The following is a 16,211-nucleotide window of genomic DNA, read 5'->3' as shown; positions in this document are numbered from 1 at the left end:
TAAATATAAGAAAACAGTTTAAATGTAGAAATGCCCTCATTTTTGTAAGGAGAAATCACAGGAGTCAAATTTGGGCCCCATAAAATTTATTTATTCTAGGTAGAGAATGATAAGATTTGTTAGCATCTGTGTTTGTGAGGTTATAAATAGTGTGGTATGCTAGATTTTGGGATGGGAGGCTGTGGGAACATTTTAAGATGAATACTATAAATAATTTTTACCCTTTAAAATTACTCTTTTTGGGGTAACTCTAAACCTGAAGTATGTATTCTTAATATTGAAATTTTCTATTACTATAAAAAGTGTGACTAGAACATCCTGAAAAAATGAGTATTATAGAGTCCTTTCCAGGGAAAAAAGGCATTCCTTTATGTAAACATCGTTTTGTGGGAACCAAGAATGTACCTGTTTGATGAATCTTCAGTATAGTCTTCCATTTAAATAATCCATTTACAGGATGAGATTTATTCTTTTGTTAGAACAGTACTCAGGTAGCTCTTCTTTCTTATTTGCTTTTTCTTATTGTGTCCCTCTTCTCTCCTTAGTACAATAAATAAAGAACAATTTTCCAAGAGAAAAAATGACACACTGGATCCTGAACTGTAAGTAGTGTACCCCCTGAGTAGTCAGCACACTTTCCTTTCATTCTTTGGTCTGCATGAACAGTGAGATGAACTCTGTGTCTTTAAGCTGAATCCGTGGAACATACATCTACATAGATGGTAGAAATGTACGAGTCTACATTATAGTTAGTATTCATTAACATTTCACTAAATCAACCTGATATTAGTGTTTTGGCTCAAATGAAGCACCAAGCTACCTCTGCTTAGTGTCATGTATTCCATCCCTGTTAACCTCTGCATTTTCAAACAGGTTCATGTTCTGCTACTTTGTAGTGAGGCCTTTCAGAGCACTGAAATGGACTGGGATGCTAGGCTTCTTAGTATGGGTAGGATGGTGTCAGACTCAACTTGGAAGTTTAAGTAGCAGTGGAAATTAAGCCACTGTCTTTCCACAGTCAACATTTAAAATTGTCACATTTAATGACTAATATTAATTGCTTTTGAAATTTGCTCTACCTATAACACTTAACAAGCTTTTTAAAACCAGAAACTTCTTTGAATTGTCAGAAATAGGGAAATATCAGAAGTTTTGATGTGGTTTAAAGTTTTGGATTTAATCTTGAAAATTTTGGCTTTTCATCTCCAGGTTTGTTGAATGTACAGAGTGTGGAAGAAAGATGCATCAGATCTGTGTCCTTCATCATGAAATCATCTGGCCATCGGGGTGAGACACCAGTACTTTTTCTAGCCTTTTTCTTCATCATGATAATTTTAGGGAATTTTTGTCTTCTTTTCAGTGGTTGATTATATCATATATACTCCCTCTTAAACATTGTTTGGATTGGGAAAAGATAGTTAAAATCCAGTTATATTAAATAACCTAGAATCAAAAAAATACAGATCATTCTCTTATTTGCATTGTTTAAATCCATACAGAAATGATTTTATTCTGCTGGTTTGTTTTTTAAATTCTTTGGTGATCATTACACATCAAAAGTAATACATTTGGAAGATGTGTCAGTAGAGACAGCAAGAAATCTCTAACACCCAGAAACTAGGAAGGAGATTTTTAGATGCAATGAAATGTAATGTTACATAGACTGTAGCAGAAAAATTAGAAGATACAGATGTGGAGGGAGCCAAAGGGGTTCCTCTTATTCCTACCTCAGAAAATGTCACCCTGTAAACGGTATACTAAATGGTAACCCTGGTTAGGATTTGGTTTAAACATCTTTTGGGGATTTGGGCCATGACGGCTGTAGTCAAGTGAAAGTCAAAGAGTTGCATAAAAATCACTAGATGCAAACTTCAGGAAACTAGTTATATTCTCGGGTCCCATGCTCTGTTTCTGAATATTCCCTACATATCTACCCAAGCTGCACATCATCTGTGACTTTGATAGCAGTGTGTGGATTTTGGTCCATTGTGGCACTGACCTGTCTGCTGCTGTGGACCACCTCTCACTTCCCAGAAAGGAGGCTGATCTCTCCGTTGTAAGGGAAGGGGGTCTGTGGGTGGGGATCTGTGCACCAAGTGACTCTCACAAGGATGGGAACTCTACAGTTCTCTGTTCTTTTCTTGGACTAATTGTTGATGCTGGTGTGGAGGTCACAAGAAAGAGGATGCAAATTAACAGATTTTCAGAAAAGAATGCAAAGGTCAGTCAGAGTAGTTGGTGTTTAAGTGACTTGTCTTTAGCCTCCTTAGTGCGCATCCTAGTTGCAGAGTGGGCGGGAGTGATTAAGAGACTTGCCTTGATTCTTACAGTTTAACATCAGTCAGCTGGTTGATGAGCACTTGGGTGATCTCACATTTTTCTAAGAAACTACTTACGCACACATCCTGATGTAGTTGCAGGAGCAACAAATTTCCATTTTAACTCTATTATTGGCACTGCTTTCAAAGTAGTGCTTTCAAAGTTACTTACATTCCCACCAGTGTAGCATGTAGACTTTCGCCAATGTAATTGACCAAAAAAAAAAAAAAACACAAAATTCCTGTTTTAATCTGTAATACTTCATCTTTTCACATGTAAACCAATTTATATGCCCTTCACATTTCTTCATATCTTTTGCCTCTTTCTCAATTAGGCTTTTAATCCTCTTTTTCATAATGATATCTAAAAGCTCTTTCTTTGCATATTCATTCTATTATTAACTCTTGGTTAAATATTTAGAAATATTTCTCCAGGTTTTGTCTTTTGATTTTAACTTTGTACATATGTAAGGTTTGGTAGTGTATGTTTCTTTAAATGTTTCTGTGAGTTATATAATCAGTCTTGGTTTACAATTTAGATTTGTCTGTGATGGCTGTTTAAAGAAAACTGCACGAACTAGGAAAGAAAATAAGTTTTCTGCTAAAAGTAAGTTTTGTACTTACAGGTAAATCTTGGCAAAACTTCACTAACGCATAGTTAATGAACTGTTCAAAGTGAATTACTATATTTCAACCTTAAGTAAAATACTTACCCAAGTAAAAATCAAATAATTTTTCTATAACCTATTTAAGGTTAAACTGTAATGTACTTTTTGGTGTGAAATTCATGAGACCTAAGAAAAAAATGAATGTAAAGGGTCACGACTTAATAAAATACAGGATATGTGGTTTTTTTGTTCCTACATTTCTCTATATTTGAGGCATGTCCTAATAGAGGCCACATGTGGAAATATTTGTCCAGAATAGCCATCTCATAAGTGAATCCCTCAGCTGTTGTCCATACCATTACTTAAGAGAGCTGCATTTAGACCTATGTCAAGTGAGAGGGAAGGAGCGACAGTTAAAATTTTTATCATAAATTTGATATAAATTTATCTTACTACAGTGTTAGTTTGGGAGGTGCTTTTGCAGTTTTTTCTGACCTAGAGGTTGCTTTTATTCCCATAAGGTTTCTCATAATACTCAACCATTGTTATTTTAAATTTTGCAGTCAAGATAAAAGGCTTATGGGCGTTTGTTCTGTTTTTTTAACTTCTGAAATTGGAAAATTTTCAAAATAAAAATAGGAAAATAACATTTAAAAAGTAATGACTACTGTGCTTGCTTTTAACTGCACATACACAAAAATTGAAATGATACAGAGATTAGCATGGCCCCTGAGCAAGGATGATCCACAAATACGTGGAAGTGCTCCATACTTTAAAAATAATTTTTAAATATTGCTAACTTTTAACAAAATCCAGCAAGTTACCCTGTTTGTATTAAAAAAGCAGAAATGATCAGGAACAAATTACTTTATTACTGACGGCAGTAGCAGTAATCAGAGCATCAGCGTGATGCTTCCAGTGGCTCCTCACACACATTCCCCACCATGGGGTGGTACAAAATATCTTAAGATCTCTAGCGTCTTTTTTATGCCTGATACTGGTAATTTGTACCCTCTCTCTTAACTAGCGTTTCTGGATATTACTCAGTTCAATTAAACTTCTCATGAAGTGGGAGGACACAAAAAGCAGAAATGAGATTTGACACTGAACCTTAAAACTGACAGTAATTAATTTGCACCTTGGTTACTGCTTAACTTCTAATATCTACATTCGTAGGGTTGCCATCTACCAGGCTTGGCACCTTTTTGGAGAATCGTGTGAATGACTTTCTAAGGCGACAAAATCACCCTGAATCAGGAGAGGTCACTGTTCGAGTAGTTCATGCTTCTGACAAAACTGTGGAAGTTAAGCCAGGCATGAAAGCAAGGTATCGAGTACTTTTCCCTTTTATTGTGGATCCACAGTTGCTCAGACATGGTTACTGTTGATGATTCTAATCTGAGCAAAATGTGGTTTTTTTCCCTTCGATCTGAATTGTGTAGGTTTGTAGACAGTGGAGAGATGGCAGAATCCTTTCCGTATCGAACCAAAGCCCTCTTTGCCTTTGAAGAGATCGATGGTGTCGACTTGTGCTTCTTTGGCATGCATGTCCAAGAGTACGGCTCTGACTGCCCTCCACCCAACCAGAGGTAGGACTTCACCATGGCCGGCTTCTAATTGGTGTGGGAGTTTGAAGTTTAATAGGTGAAAAAGCATAGTGGGCAAGAAACTATTCGATGTGCTTGATCTCAAGTGTAGTAATGAAGTGAAACCGGAATAAAAATAATACCACCCTTCTGTCATAGTAATAGGGAAAATGGATATGAATAGCAGCCTGAATTTGAAAATGGGGTTCTCAGAAAATGAGCTTACATCTAGATTGTCTTAGTACCTTGCTGAGAGAGAGGCATGTGAAAGAATGTCATACAAATGGGGTATAGGATTAGGTTTCAGATTTCTTGTTTCTAAAATAGTATAAATATAAAGGCCAGAATAAGGTGCTGCCTGAATACATCTGGATCCCTAAGCATCGGCCTGCTATCCTATGTTTCAGGCACTACTGGGTGCTGAGACAGTAATAGAGCCGCAGGCTTACCAAGCTCTCATAAAGGGTCCCAGTCTAGTCATGTACTAACAGAGTGCTGTGCAGTGACAGGGTGAGCAAAGCACAGGAGAGAAAATGTTTTTAGCCACATCACTAAGGACTTAGCATGGGACTTGACTTGGTTTCTTTCTCCCCGTTTGCTACAGGAGAGTATACATATCATACCTTGATAGTGTTCATTTCTTCCGTCCCAAATGCTTGAGGACTGCGGTCTATCATGAAATTCTAATTGGATATTTAGAATACGTCAAGAAATTAGGGTAAGCATGTTGATAACAAATGCTGTTCTTTAAAAAAAAAATAGCCTAAATAAATTAGGTTTTAAACTAATTAATGCTATGGTAATGTGATGAGATATAGGTTAAAACATACACGTATATGATTTACTGCCTTTTTTTTCAACTTTGGTTTTCATCTAGTAGAACTATAATCTCAACTGTCGGAGATCCTTTGATGCTAATCCTTTTGCTGCTGGGAAAGAAATGGGCTTTTTGACCCTAGTTGTACCCACTCCAGATAAGTTTTATTTCGTTCAGTTAAGCTATTAGGTATAGTTTGACTTGACTTGAAGGTTGGTTGTTACTTGTTGAGGACCAGAGCCTCAAACCACATTTGATCCTTTTACACCTGGGTATCAAAACCAAAAAAATAAAGTTCTGGAGATAGAAAAATTTGTTAGATTGGTTCCTTACCTGAGGGTAGGTAAATGCTTGAGAATATTCACCACCTCAAATTGCAATTTCTCTTAACAATATGCATTTCATTTAGCTCTCTTGTTGGAATGGATCCATTTTCCCTTTACATTGTAGCTTTCAGTTTGTGTTTAAATACAGGTATGGGATTTGGGGATCCATGGAGATGTAGGGAAAACTAGGCGATGTAGGTACCTGTTGTTAGTGTTGGTTCTGACCAGTGTTATTCCTGGTTCTGACCTTAGGATTTTGATCTAATGCTGGATTGTACACTTTGCATTATTTTGGGCAAAACCACTGTTTCTGTACTGACTCCACCTTGTCTTACGGTGTGGCATTCTCTCTAGAACGGATGATCTTTTCTCTTGAATGTTCTCTCTTTGTGTTGTTAGATACACAACAGGGCATATTTGGGCATGTCCCCCAAGTGAAGGAGACGACTACATCTTCCACTGCCATCCTCCTGACCAGAAGATTCCCAAGCCCAAGCGCCTGCAGGAGTGGTATAAGAAGATGCTTGACAAGGCTGTGTCTGAGCGCATCGTCCATGACTACAAGGTCAGGAGCAGAGGGGGCAAGACAGAACCGAACGTTTGCTGCTCTGTGTTCTGCCCTTTGTCTTAACAAAAATCCTCTTCATTCTTCCTCTTCCATCGCTAAAATTAGGCTGTTTAGAAATTGCTAAATCTAGTCAGTTGAGTATGTCAATGTATCTCTTAACTTTTCTGTACAAACTTTTTCAAACTAAGGAAAAGAAAGCTTTCAAAGAGTTTTAGGTCAACAAATTAAGGCATGACATTACAAATGTATTCTTAACCATTCATGAGTATAGGGTATTTTATGATAACTTGACTACTAAATTTCTTAACTAGTTTTACTCATGAGGAAGAAAACATGAACTGGGTGTTTTCCCAGGCAGCACAGCAGGTCACGCTGTAGCCATGCAGTTTGCCAGTATTTGTAGTTTGGGGTGTTTTGAACCTGTGTCTTAGTGGAAGTTGCTGAAATTCCAAGTATGGGTACGAGGCAGGTGTGCCTCACAGCATGAACTTCCTGTCCTCAAAAGTGATAACGGCCACTGTGAAATGATGATGCCTCTGCCATTGGTCCTAGCAGAAAATTTACCACTTGGTTATATGAAGACAGGTAATCTCCCTATTCTTGTGGGTACAGGAAAGAGAAAACCAGAAATACAGACTTCAGACCGGGCCTTTTCACTCTTGGTGATACTAAGTGAGCATGGGCCTTAGGTATCAAATCTCTGCCACCTTTCAGGAGATGTCTTAATCCTTCATGTTTCTTATATCTGTTACTTGTTACTGTTTCTATATAATAAATGTGTTTTTCTTAATTACTATTTTTTAATATCATTAATGTACAATTACTTGAAAAACATTATGCTTACTAGACTCCCCCATTATCAGGTCCCCCCTACATACCCCATTACAGTCACTGTCCATCAGTGTAGTAAGATGCTATAGAGTCACTGCTTGTCTTCTCTGTGTTATACTGCCTTTCCTGTGTCCCCTCCCCCCCATTATGTCTGCTAATCGTAATGCCCCGGTTTCCCCCTTATCCCTCCCTCCCCACCCACTCTCCCCAGTCCCATTCCCCTTGGTAACTGTTAGTCCATTCTCGGGTTCTCCACAGGATATTTTTAAACAAGCTACTGAAGATCGGTTAACAAGTGCAAAGGAACTGCCTTACTTTGAGGGTGACTTCTGGCCCAATGTTCTGGAGGAGAGCATCAAGGAGCTGGAGCAGGAGGAGGAAGAGAGAAAGCGGGAGGAAAACACCAGCAATGAGAGCACAGATGTAAGGGCTTTGCATTTTCCTTCCCAGCTTCTGTTTTCATGCCCATGTATAATCCAAAAATGAGCTTAAATTTTTAACTTGTTCTTAAAGCTTTCAGGTGGGAAAGAGCTCTTTAAATTGGTCAAGAAATAATTGGCTTAGCTAAGGTTCTATTTTTGAACCTTTTTCATATCAGACTCCCTTTTTAAATGGAATCTTGCATTTCTATTAATGGAAACAGGAGGAAGGAAACCCGGAAAAGTAGAAAATTACCCATCTAGAGTAGGGGGGCCGGATGTTACTTACTATAAAGGTCCAGATTATGAGTATGTTGGGCAGGCCAGTATCTTCTCTTTTTAAACACTTGATAAATGTGGAAGCATTCTTAGCCATACAAAAATTGTTACTAGTTAGAACCTGTTATAAATCAGAACCTGGCTTTGTAGGAAAGATGGCCTGAGGAGCTGCTTCTAGACAGTTACCTCCCCACAGTGTGTCTAGAACTGCCCTCACTGAATGTGGCCAACTAAGTCACCCTTAGTCTGATAAAGAATCTTTATAGTTTAAATTCATTGGTTGAGTGTTTTTCAAGGGTTTTTTTTGTTTGTTTGTTTTGTAATAGTAGCCTGTTATAGACCATAAAATTCTAGAACGTGAGTGGAAGGAAACGAAGCCAAAGTCTTGGATCCTTGGTCTGTTCTGATCAAAAAGCTAAGGCGGCATTGCCTTAATGAAGGGTCATAGTGCAGGAATTCTTCACTGGGAGAAAATACATGCAAAAACATTAGTAAATATTAATTACCCTAAAGAGAGCAGCTGGTGGAAGACATAAGAGTATGACCTCTACTTTCAAAGAAAGGAAAGCAGTCTTTATACCATTAGTATTATTCAAATCACTTCTTAAAAACTTTGTGCTAACCTACAGGTAACTAAGGGAGACAGCAAAAATGCTAAAAAGAAAAACAACAAGAAAACCAGCAAAAACAAGAGCAGCCTGAGTAGGGGCAACAAGAAGAAGCCAGGCATGCCCAGTGTGTCCAATGACCTCTCGCAGAAGCTGTACGCCACCATGGAGAAGCATAAAGAGGTAAGACAGAAACCATTCCGCCAGGAATGGAAAACCAGAGCAGGGTTTCCTAAAAACCTGCCCACTGTGATTGGCATTTATGACATGAGCATCAGACCATCTGAAATTCAGAACAAAGACAAATCATTTAATGGGTAAGAAGAAAGAAGAGAGGGTGGCTAGAATGGGTGGTAAAATCTGGAAATAACAGAGTTTCTTTGACTTGCAACTGTTACAAATTAAGATGGTGTGTTGGATTGTGTCTTTTTTAAATTGAAAAGCATAAGCATAGCTTGTCTAACCCTGTTGTTTGTAATCCTGCTAGGTCTGTATCTCTGTCCGTTGTTCAGGATGTTGGCTCATTGGCTATTCTGGTTTTAACCCAAGCTCTTTAGCACTCCATTGGCCATTCCAGTTTGTCTGTAATGGAACTTCGGCAAAACATACGAATAAAAATGTCAGCTGTCTGACTTCCTACAAGTGAACTGGGAAGTGAAGAGAATCAAGGGAAAGCTAGACCTTTATATTTACACTGTAATCTCTTCTCAGAGAAGTTAAAACTTGATTAATTTGCTTATTTGTTATTGTCAGCAATATGGAAAGGTAATTGGGTGTGTTGGGGTTTCTTTCCCCTTACGTAGCATCACTGGTAAGATGAGATTTATTTATTTACACTTCATGTCAGTTTTTTTTTAGTATCTCAGTTTGACTCTGTTCAGGTATCGTAATCAAATTCTTACAGGAAGGTTTTGTCATACTGAGAGGGGGAACTAAAGGCTTGATTTTAAGGACAGAATTACAACTTCATTGATGAAGCAGTCTCTGAGAAAAGGCAGAACCCTTCTTTAGGGAGGTGCTTATGATGGTGCTTGACTATGTAAAGCTGCTCGGAACATCCTCTCCCACACCGCTACTCCGCTTCTCTCCCCTACTCCTATTTTAAGCCTAAAGAACTAAGGTCAACAGGATAGCTTAATATGAGAGAGGCTTAATTACTTTACCTCAGCCACACTAGTGAAATGAAAGGATTCCTAAGTTCTAGTGGGGGCCTCACATAGATAGTATCAACAGTCAGTAACAATTTTGTTACCGTTATTATTAGCTACTTAAGTGACATTTAGTGTTAGAAAATTCTAGCATAAAAATTGGGAAAGGCCCTAGAAGTATAGTAGGTTTGACTTAAATTGTAGATATAGCCTATGATTTTGTTTAATCTGAAGAAGATGTATATAATAGTCACCTGTTAGGAATCAGAATCTAAGATTGTTGATTGAGGTTAAATTCAAGTATTGTCTTAGTTAAGGTGGAATCCATCATGATGGTGGTTATTGGAGGCTGAACCATACTCAAGATTTCCTGGGGAGTCCCTGGGTGGTTTTCTTTGCCTCTTATTTTGGCTGGGTTGTTACCGAATTTCCCACCTGTTAGATGCAGCGCTTCCCTGTGTGTCACCTTTTCAAGATGCTCTTCCTTGCGTTGTGAGTGCTCTCCTGGGGCCACAGAGGTCAAGCATAAAGTACTCCCTTGACGCTTTTAACTTTTAGCACCTGTTTGATATGTATCTCAGCTTGGTGGGTGTGTGCTGTCTTGTCCTGTGTGCTTTGATTATAAATGTGTCTTACTTAAAAGACTTGTTTTATGCAAATACGCCTGCTCAAGTATATTGCAAGTGTTACTGCCAGTTTGCACAGATTTTCAGTCTCTGGAAAACTGGTAGAATGTAGTGGGCAATACAGCAGTTGCTTACAAATTCCTGATCTCTTTAAGGTACTGTTTTACATTTTATTAGTTTAATAGTTTATAGTTATATACTAATTCATTTCAAAGATATATATATATAGTAACTTGATATTACAGCCTTTACATTAATGGTTGTCATGTGTTCTTCAGTGTTACTGAAGAAAAATTTTGCTATTTCCAGTAGTAGCAAGGACTGAAGTTCGATTTTTATCTTTCCTGCCCCCACTTTTTTTTATTTCAAACTTAGAGGAAAGTTGCATAGAGTCCCCCTCCCACACCTTCACTTAGATTCACCAACTGCTAACGTTTTGCCTTTATTTCTTTCTCTACTTCAGCAAGTACCCTTTAAAAAAGAAGACATCCTCTGCACAGCCACACTGGTTTTCCACGTGGGAAACTTACCCCGGCACCACCATCTGATGTCTGGTCTTAGACTCCAGTCTGGGCTTCTGTGTCATTGTCAGGTCTCAGTGCCTGGCCTTATTTTCTCCCATAACATGGGCATTTTGTTGAAGAGTCTAGGCCAGTTGTTTTGGAGAATATCCCTCAATTTGGACTTGTTTGGTTTGTGTTTCCTTGTGACTAGATTCAGGTTAAACCATGAATTACATCTTAAAGTAGGCCATTTTGAGGCAAAATGTCCACTGTACATGTGCTGTGCCTGACCAAGACCATTTTGATTTTGAAGACATTATTGAATGAGGTGGAAAAGGTAACAAGATGTAGATTTTAGGCCCACTGTAGTCAGTCTCAGAGAAGAGCCGTGACGTTTGTGGAATAGGAGAAAGAGGGTGTGTTGTTGAACCTTGTGGTGTGGTTGTAAAATGACCCAGCCTCACAGTGCCCGGCCTGTCTCCCCCATCTGCTGTGCTTGATCCCATGCCATGCGCTACTCCAGTTCTAGAGTCAGAATAGGATGGTTTGTTTTGCAGGTCTTCTTTGTGATCCGTCTCATTGCCGGCCCTGCTGCCAACTCCCTGCCTCCCATTGTTGATCCTGACCCCCTTATCCCCTGTGATCTGATGGATGGGCGGGATGCCTTTCTCACCCTTGCAAGGGATAAGCACCTGGAGTTCTCTTCACTCCGAAGAGCCCAGTGGTCCACCATGTGCATGCTGGTGGAGCTGCACACTCAGAGCCAGGACCGCTTTGTCTACACCTGCAATGAGTGCAAGCACCACGTGGAGACCCGCTGGCACTGCACCGTGTGCGAGGTAGGCCCCCGGCCAGGGGAGGAGGAGAGGGCACTGGGGGCTCGGCGCCTGAGAGGCAGTACCCATGGATGGTACCCAGGCGGGGGTGCCTGCCTTACGCCAGTGCTGAGCACTGTGGGGGAGGAGCCTGGCCTCATGCTTGAGTGGCAGAGCTGAAGAGGCTTTCTCTGAAGAGGGGCTTTTTAGTCCAAGCAGAACATGTAATGTGCTTTTGAAGGACTTATATCTTGGAGAGCTGACTTGTGCCTGTGGTTTTTCCCCAGGATTATGATTTGTGTATCACCTGTTATAACACTAAAAACCACGACCATAAGATGGAGAAGCTAGGTCTCGGCCTAGATGACGAGAGCAACAGCCAGCAGGCCGCGGCCACGCAGAGCCCAGGAGACTCCCGCCGCCTGAGCATCCAGCGCTGCATCCAGTCCCTGGTGCACGCCTGCCAGTGCCGCAACGCCAACTGCTCGCTGCCCTCCTGCCAGAAGATGAAGCGGGTTGTGCAGCACACCAAGGGCTGCAAGCGGAAAACCAACGGGGGCTGCCCCATCTGCAAGCAGCTCATCGCCCTCTGCTGCTACCATGCCAAGCACTGCCAGGAGAACAAGTGCCCGGTGCCCTTTTGCCTCAACATCAAGCAGAAGCTCCGCCAGCAGCAGCTGCAGCACCGGCTGCAACAGGCGCAGATGCTGCGCAGGAGGATGGCCAGCATGCAGCGGGGCGGGGCCACCGGGCCACAGGGCCTGCCGTCCCCCACGCCTGCCACGCCTACCACACCCACTGGCCAACCAGCCACGCCGCAGACACCCCAGCCCCCCGCGCCTGCCCCACCCCAGCCCACGCCTCCTGGCTCCCTGCCCCCCTACCTGCCCAGGACACCAGCGGCTGGCCCTGTGTCCCAGGGGAAGGCTGCCGGCCCGGTGACCCCCCCAACGCCCCCCCAGACTGCTCAGCCACCCCTTCCGGGGCCCCCGCCTGCAGCAGTGGAGATGGCAATGCAAATTCAGAGGGCTGCAGAAACGCAGCGCCAGATGGCCCACGTGCAGATTTTCCAGAGGCCGATCCAGCACCAGATGCCCCAGATGACTCCCATGGCCCCCATGGGTATGAACCCACCCCCCATGGCCAGAGGTCCCGGCGGACATTTGGAGCCAGGGATGGGGCCCACAGGGATGCAGCAGCAGCCACCGTGGGCCCAGGGAGGAGGGCCTCAGCCCCAGCAGCTGCAGTCCGGGATGCCGAGGCCAGCCATGATGTCAGTGGCCCAGCACGGTCAGCCCTTGAACATGGCTCCCCAGCCAGGATTGGGCCAGGTAGGTGTGAGCCCTCTCAAACCAGGCACTGTGTCTCAACAAGCCTTACAAAACCTTTTGCGGACTCTCAGGTCTCCCAGCTCTCCTCTACAGCAGCAACAGGTGCTTAGTATCCTTCACGCCAACCCCCAGCTGTTGGCTGCGTTCATCAAGCAGCGGGCTGCCAAGTATGCCAGCTCTAACCCGCAGTCCCTCCCTGGGCAGCCGGCCATGCCGCAGGGCCAGCCAGGGCTCCAGCCGCCTGCCGTGCCAGGTCAGCAGGGGGTGCACTCCAGTCCTGCCATGCAGAATGTGAGCCCCATGCAGGCGGGCGTGCAGAGGGCCGGCCTGCCCCCGCAGCAGCCGCAGCAGCCGCTCCAGCCGCCCCTGGGAGGGATGAGCCCCCAGGCTCAGCAGGTGAACGTCAATCACAACACCATGCCTTCGCAGTTCCGGGACATCTTGAGACGACAGCAAATGATGCAGCAGCAGGGAGCAGGGCCAGGCTTGGGCCCTGGGATGACCAACCATAGCCAGTTCCCACAGCCCCAGGGAGTTGGCTACGCACCGCCACCACAGCAGCCGCGGATGCAGCATCACATGCAGCAAATGCAGCAAGGGAGCCTAGGACAGATGGGCCAGCTTCCCCCGGCCCTGGGAGCAGAGGCCGGAGCCAGTCTGCAAGCCTATCAGCAGCGACTCCTCCAGCAGCAGATGGGGTCCCCTGCTCAGCCCAACCCCATGAGTCCCCAGCAGCATATGCTCCCAAACCAGGCTCAGTCCCCGCACCTGCAAGGCCAGCAGATCCCTTCTTCTCTCTCCAATCAAGTGCGTTCTCCCCAGCCTGTCCCTTCACCGCGGCCGCAGTCCCAGCCCCCCCACTCCAGCCCTTCCCCAAGGATGCAGCCTCAGCCTTCTCCACACCACGTTTCCCCACAGACCAGTTCTCCACACCCTGGACTGGTAGCTGCCCAGGCCAACCCCATGGAACAAGGGCATTTTGCCAGCCCGGACCAGAATTCAATGCTTTCTCAGCTCGCTAGCAATCCAGGCATGGCAAACCTCCATGGTGCAAGCGCCACGGACCTGGGACTCAGCACCGATAACTCAGACTTGAATCCAAACCTCTCACAGAGTACACTAGACATACACTAGGGACACCTTGTAGTATTTTGGGAGCAAAAAAATTATTTTCTCTTAACAAGACTTTTTGTACTGAAAACAATTTTTTTGAATCTTTCTTAGCCTAAAAGACAATTTTCCTTGGAACACATACGAACTGTGCAGTAGCTGTTTGTGGTTTAAAGCAAACATGCAAGATGAACCTGAGGGATGACAGAATACAAAGAATATATTTTTGTTAATGGCTGGTTACCACCAGTCTTTTTTTCCCTTGTGTGTGTGGTTCAAGTGTGCACTGGGAGGTGGCTGAGGTCTGTGAAGCCAACCACATGCTCATGCCTTGCACCTCCAATAGGTTTTATTATTTTTTTTAAATTAATGAAAATATGTAATATTAATAGTTATTATTTACTGGTGCAGATGGTTGACATTTTTCCCTATTTTCCTCACTTTATGGAAGAGTTAAGAACATTTCTAAAACCAGAGGACAAAAGGGGTTAATGTTACTTTAAAATTACATTCTATATATATATATAAATATAAATATATATTAAAATACCAATTTTTTTTCTCTGGGTGCAAAGATGTTCATTCTTTTAAAAATGTTTAAAAATAAAAAAACTTCCCCACCCTCAAGTCAACTTTTGTGCTCCAGAAAATTTTCTATTCCGTAAGTTTGAGCGTAAAAACTTCAAGTATTAAAATAATTTGTACATGTAGAGAGAAAAATGACTTTTTCATAATAAACAGGGGCAGCTGCCAAATTGATGTATTATATATTGTGGTTCTGTTTCTTGAAAGAATTTTTTTCGTTATTTTTACATCTAACAAAGGAAAAAATTAAAAAGGGTAAGAAACGATTCCAGTGGGATGATTTTAACATGAGAATGTCCCTGGGGTTTCTTCTTTGCTTGCTTTCTTCCTCCCTATCCCGCCCCCACCCACCCACCCACCCACACACACACACACACACACACACACACACACACACACACACACTTTCTGTAAAACTTGAAAATAGAAAGCAGAAACCCTCAACTGTTGTAAATCATGCAATTAAAGTTGATTACTTATAAATATGAACTTTGGATCACTGTATAGACTGTTAAATTTGATTTCTTATTACCTATTGTTAAATAAACTGTGTGAGACAGACACCTGACTTTGTTTTACTTCTTGCCGCCACATCCTTGCGTTGGTTTAAATGCCTGAAGCAGAGGATTCACCGCTGTAAGTACTGGCTAAGTGAATTTTGTCTATTTGAATAAATACCAATCCACCCTTAACAGCTTGGTACAGGACCTCCCATGGTCCCCTCTGGATTGGCCTCGTGGTCTTCCCATCACCCTCATCTTAAAGGGATGAGAATGAGCCCCTAAATCGCAAGTATCTCCTGGAAACCGCACTGAAGCCAGAGAAGCAGTCATCACTATCCTCTGGTAAACACACTTGTTTTTGCCACCTGCCAGCCATGAAGTTGGGGGAGGGGGGAAGCATGTGGAAATAAAACCAGGAAGGCTGAGAGAGAACCACAGTAGGTCCAGTACTGTGCTAAGTGTTAAAGGAATGGAGAGGCCACTGGTGCCCCCAACTGAATATTACATTACCTTGGCTTTGAACAACTGTGAATAATAAGAATACTCTTTTTTGTCATAAAGCTTTATATTTAATAGTTCATTAAGGGCTAAAGAAAAAGGTCTTCCGATAGCTTAATTCAAACTCCTTTTGTTAAACTGTTTTACACTCTCAACAAAAATAACCAGTATCTTAATGTGAGGCGAGCTTGCACAGTCAACATTAATCAGAGCCCATCCTGGGAAATATCAATCACCCACCTTCCTTGGGTCCGCGACCCAGCAAAAGGTGTCCCTGCATTCTGTGCCAGGCCAGGAGGAGCACCGTGGAGAGGGTGGGCAGGCCAGTGTGCAATCTAGAAAAGGTAGGTGCTTAAATAAGGTAAAATAGGAAGTGGCAAGTGATCCAGAGGAACAGCCGGGAAAGGCCTGGCTGACGGGATTTGAGAAGGTTTCTGGAAGGGGTAGTACTTAAACTGGATAGAGGGGAGCCCTTGGGAACTGGGAGAGGGAGGAGTCAGACCTGCGCGGAAAGCGGCCTCAGCTGCACTTGGGCTGAGAGCAGATCGTAGAAGATGGGAAATGCCTGTGCCAGCAGACTCCCCTCCCCCCTGCCCTTTGCTCCCCAGTACTAGGGGCTCAAGATTGACCTGAGCCCCCAAAAGTAAAATAGGACTCTAGCCCATTTCCAAGCGGTACACTCCCAGCTTTCAGAGCCCTAACCTTTGGCTGAAGGCCACTGGATTGAAAGAT

At 42.9% G+C, this 16,211-nt stretch overlaps 1 protein-coding gene and 1 non-coding gene across 3 annotated transcripts in view; both read left to right on the top strand.

Annotated features, from left to right (window-relative positions):
- Positions 1-15,039, top strand: part of EP300 (E1A binding protein p300) — a 72,362-nt gene extending 57,323 nt beyond the window's left edge. For both annotated transcript variants that reach the window (XM_036931521.2, XM_036931520.2), the window contains 11 exons: positions 546-602; positions 1,210-1,287; positions 2,858-2,925; positions 4,103-4,253; positions 4,369-4,515; positions 5,117-5,230; positions 6,055-6,220; positions 7,313-7,477; positions 8,382-8,543; positions 11,195-11,476; positions 11,740-15,039. In XM_036931521.2, the coding sequence (XP_036787416.1) occupies positions 546-602; positions 1,210-1,287; positions 2,858-2,925; positions 4,103-4,253; positions 4,369-4,515; positions 5,117-5,230; positions 6,055-6,220; positions 7,313-7,477; positions 8,382-8,543; positions 11,195-11,476; positions 11,740-13,917 (3,568 nt within the window). In that variant the 3' untranslated portion in view covers positions 13,918-15,039. The remainder of the gene's footprint in view (positions 1-545; positions 603-1,209; positions 1,288-2,857; positions 2,926-4,102; positions 4,254-4,368; positions 4,516-5,116; positions 5,231-6,054; positions 6,221-7,312; positions 7,478-8,381; positions 8,544-11,194; positions 11,477-11,739) is intronic.
- On the top strand, positions 3,596-3,701 carry LOC118935329 (U6 spliceosomal RNA). The gene has a single exon (XR_005033778.2). It is a non-coding gene; the product is annotated as a U6 spliceosomal RNA (small nuclear RNA).
- Positions 15,040-16,211: the final 1,172 nt, after the last annotated feature.

Source organism: Manis pentadactyla, chromosome 10 (assembly GCF_030020395.1).
Source record: "Manis pentadactyla isolate mManPen7 chromosome 10, mManPen7.hap1, whole genome shotgun sequence".
In the NCBI taxonomy this organism is placed as follows: domain Eukaryota; kingdom Metazoa; phylum Chordata; class Mammalia; order Pholidota; family Manidae; genus Manis; species Manis pentadactyla.
The sequence above is the reverse complement of the archived record's forward strand: the minus strand, read 5'-3'. Positions and strand labels throughout refer to the sequence as shown.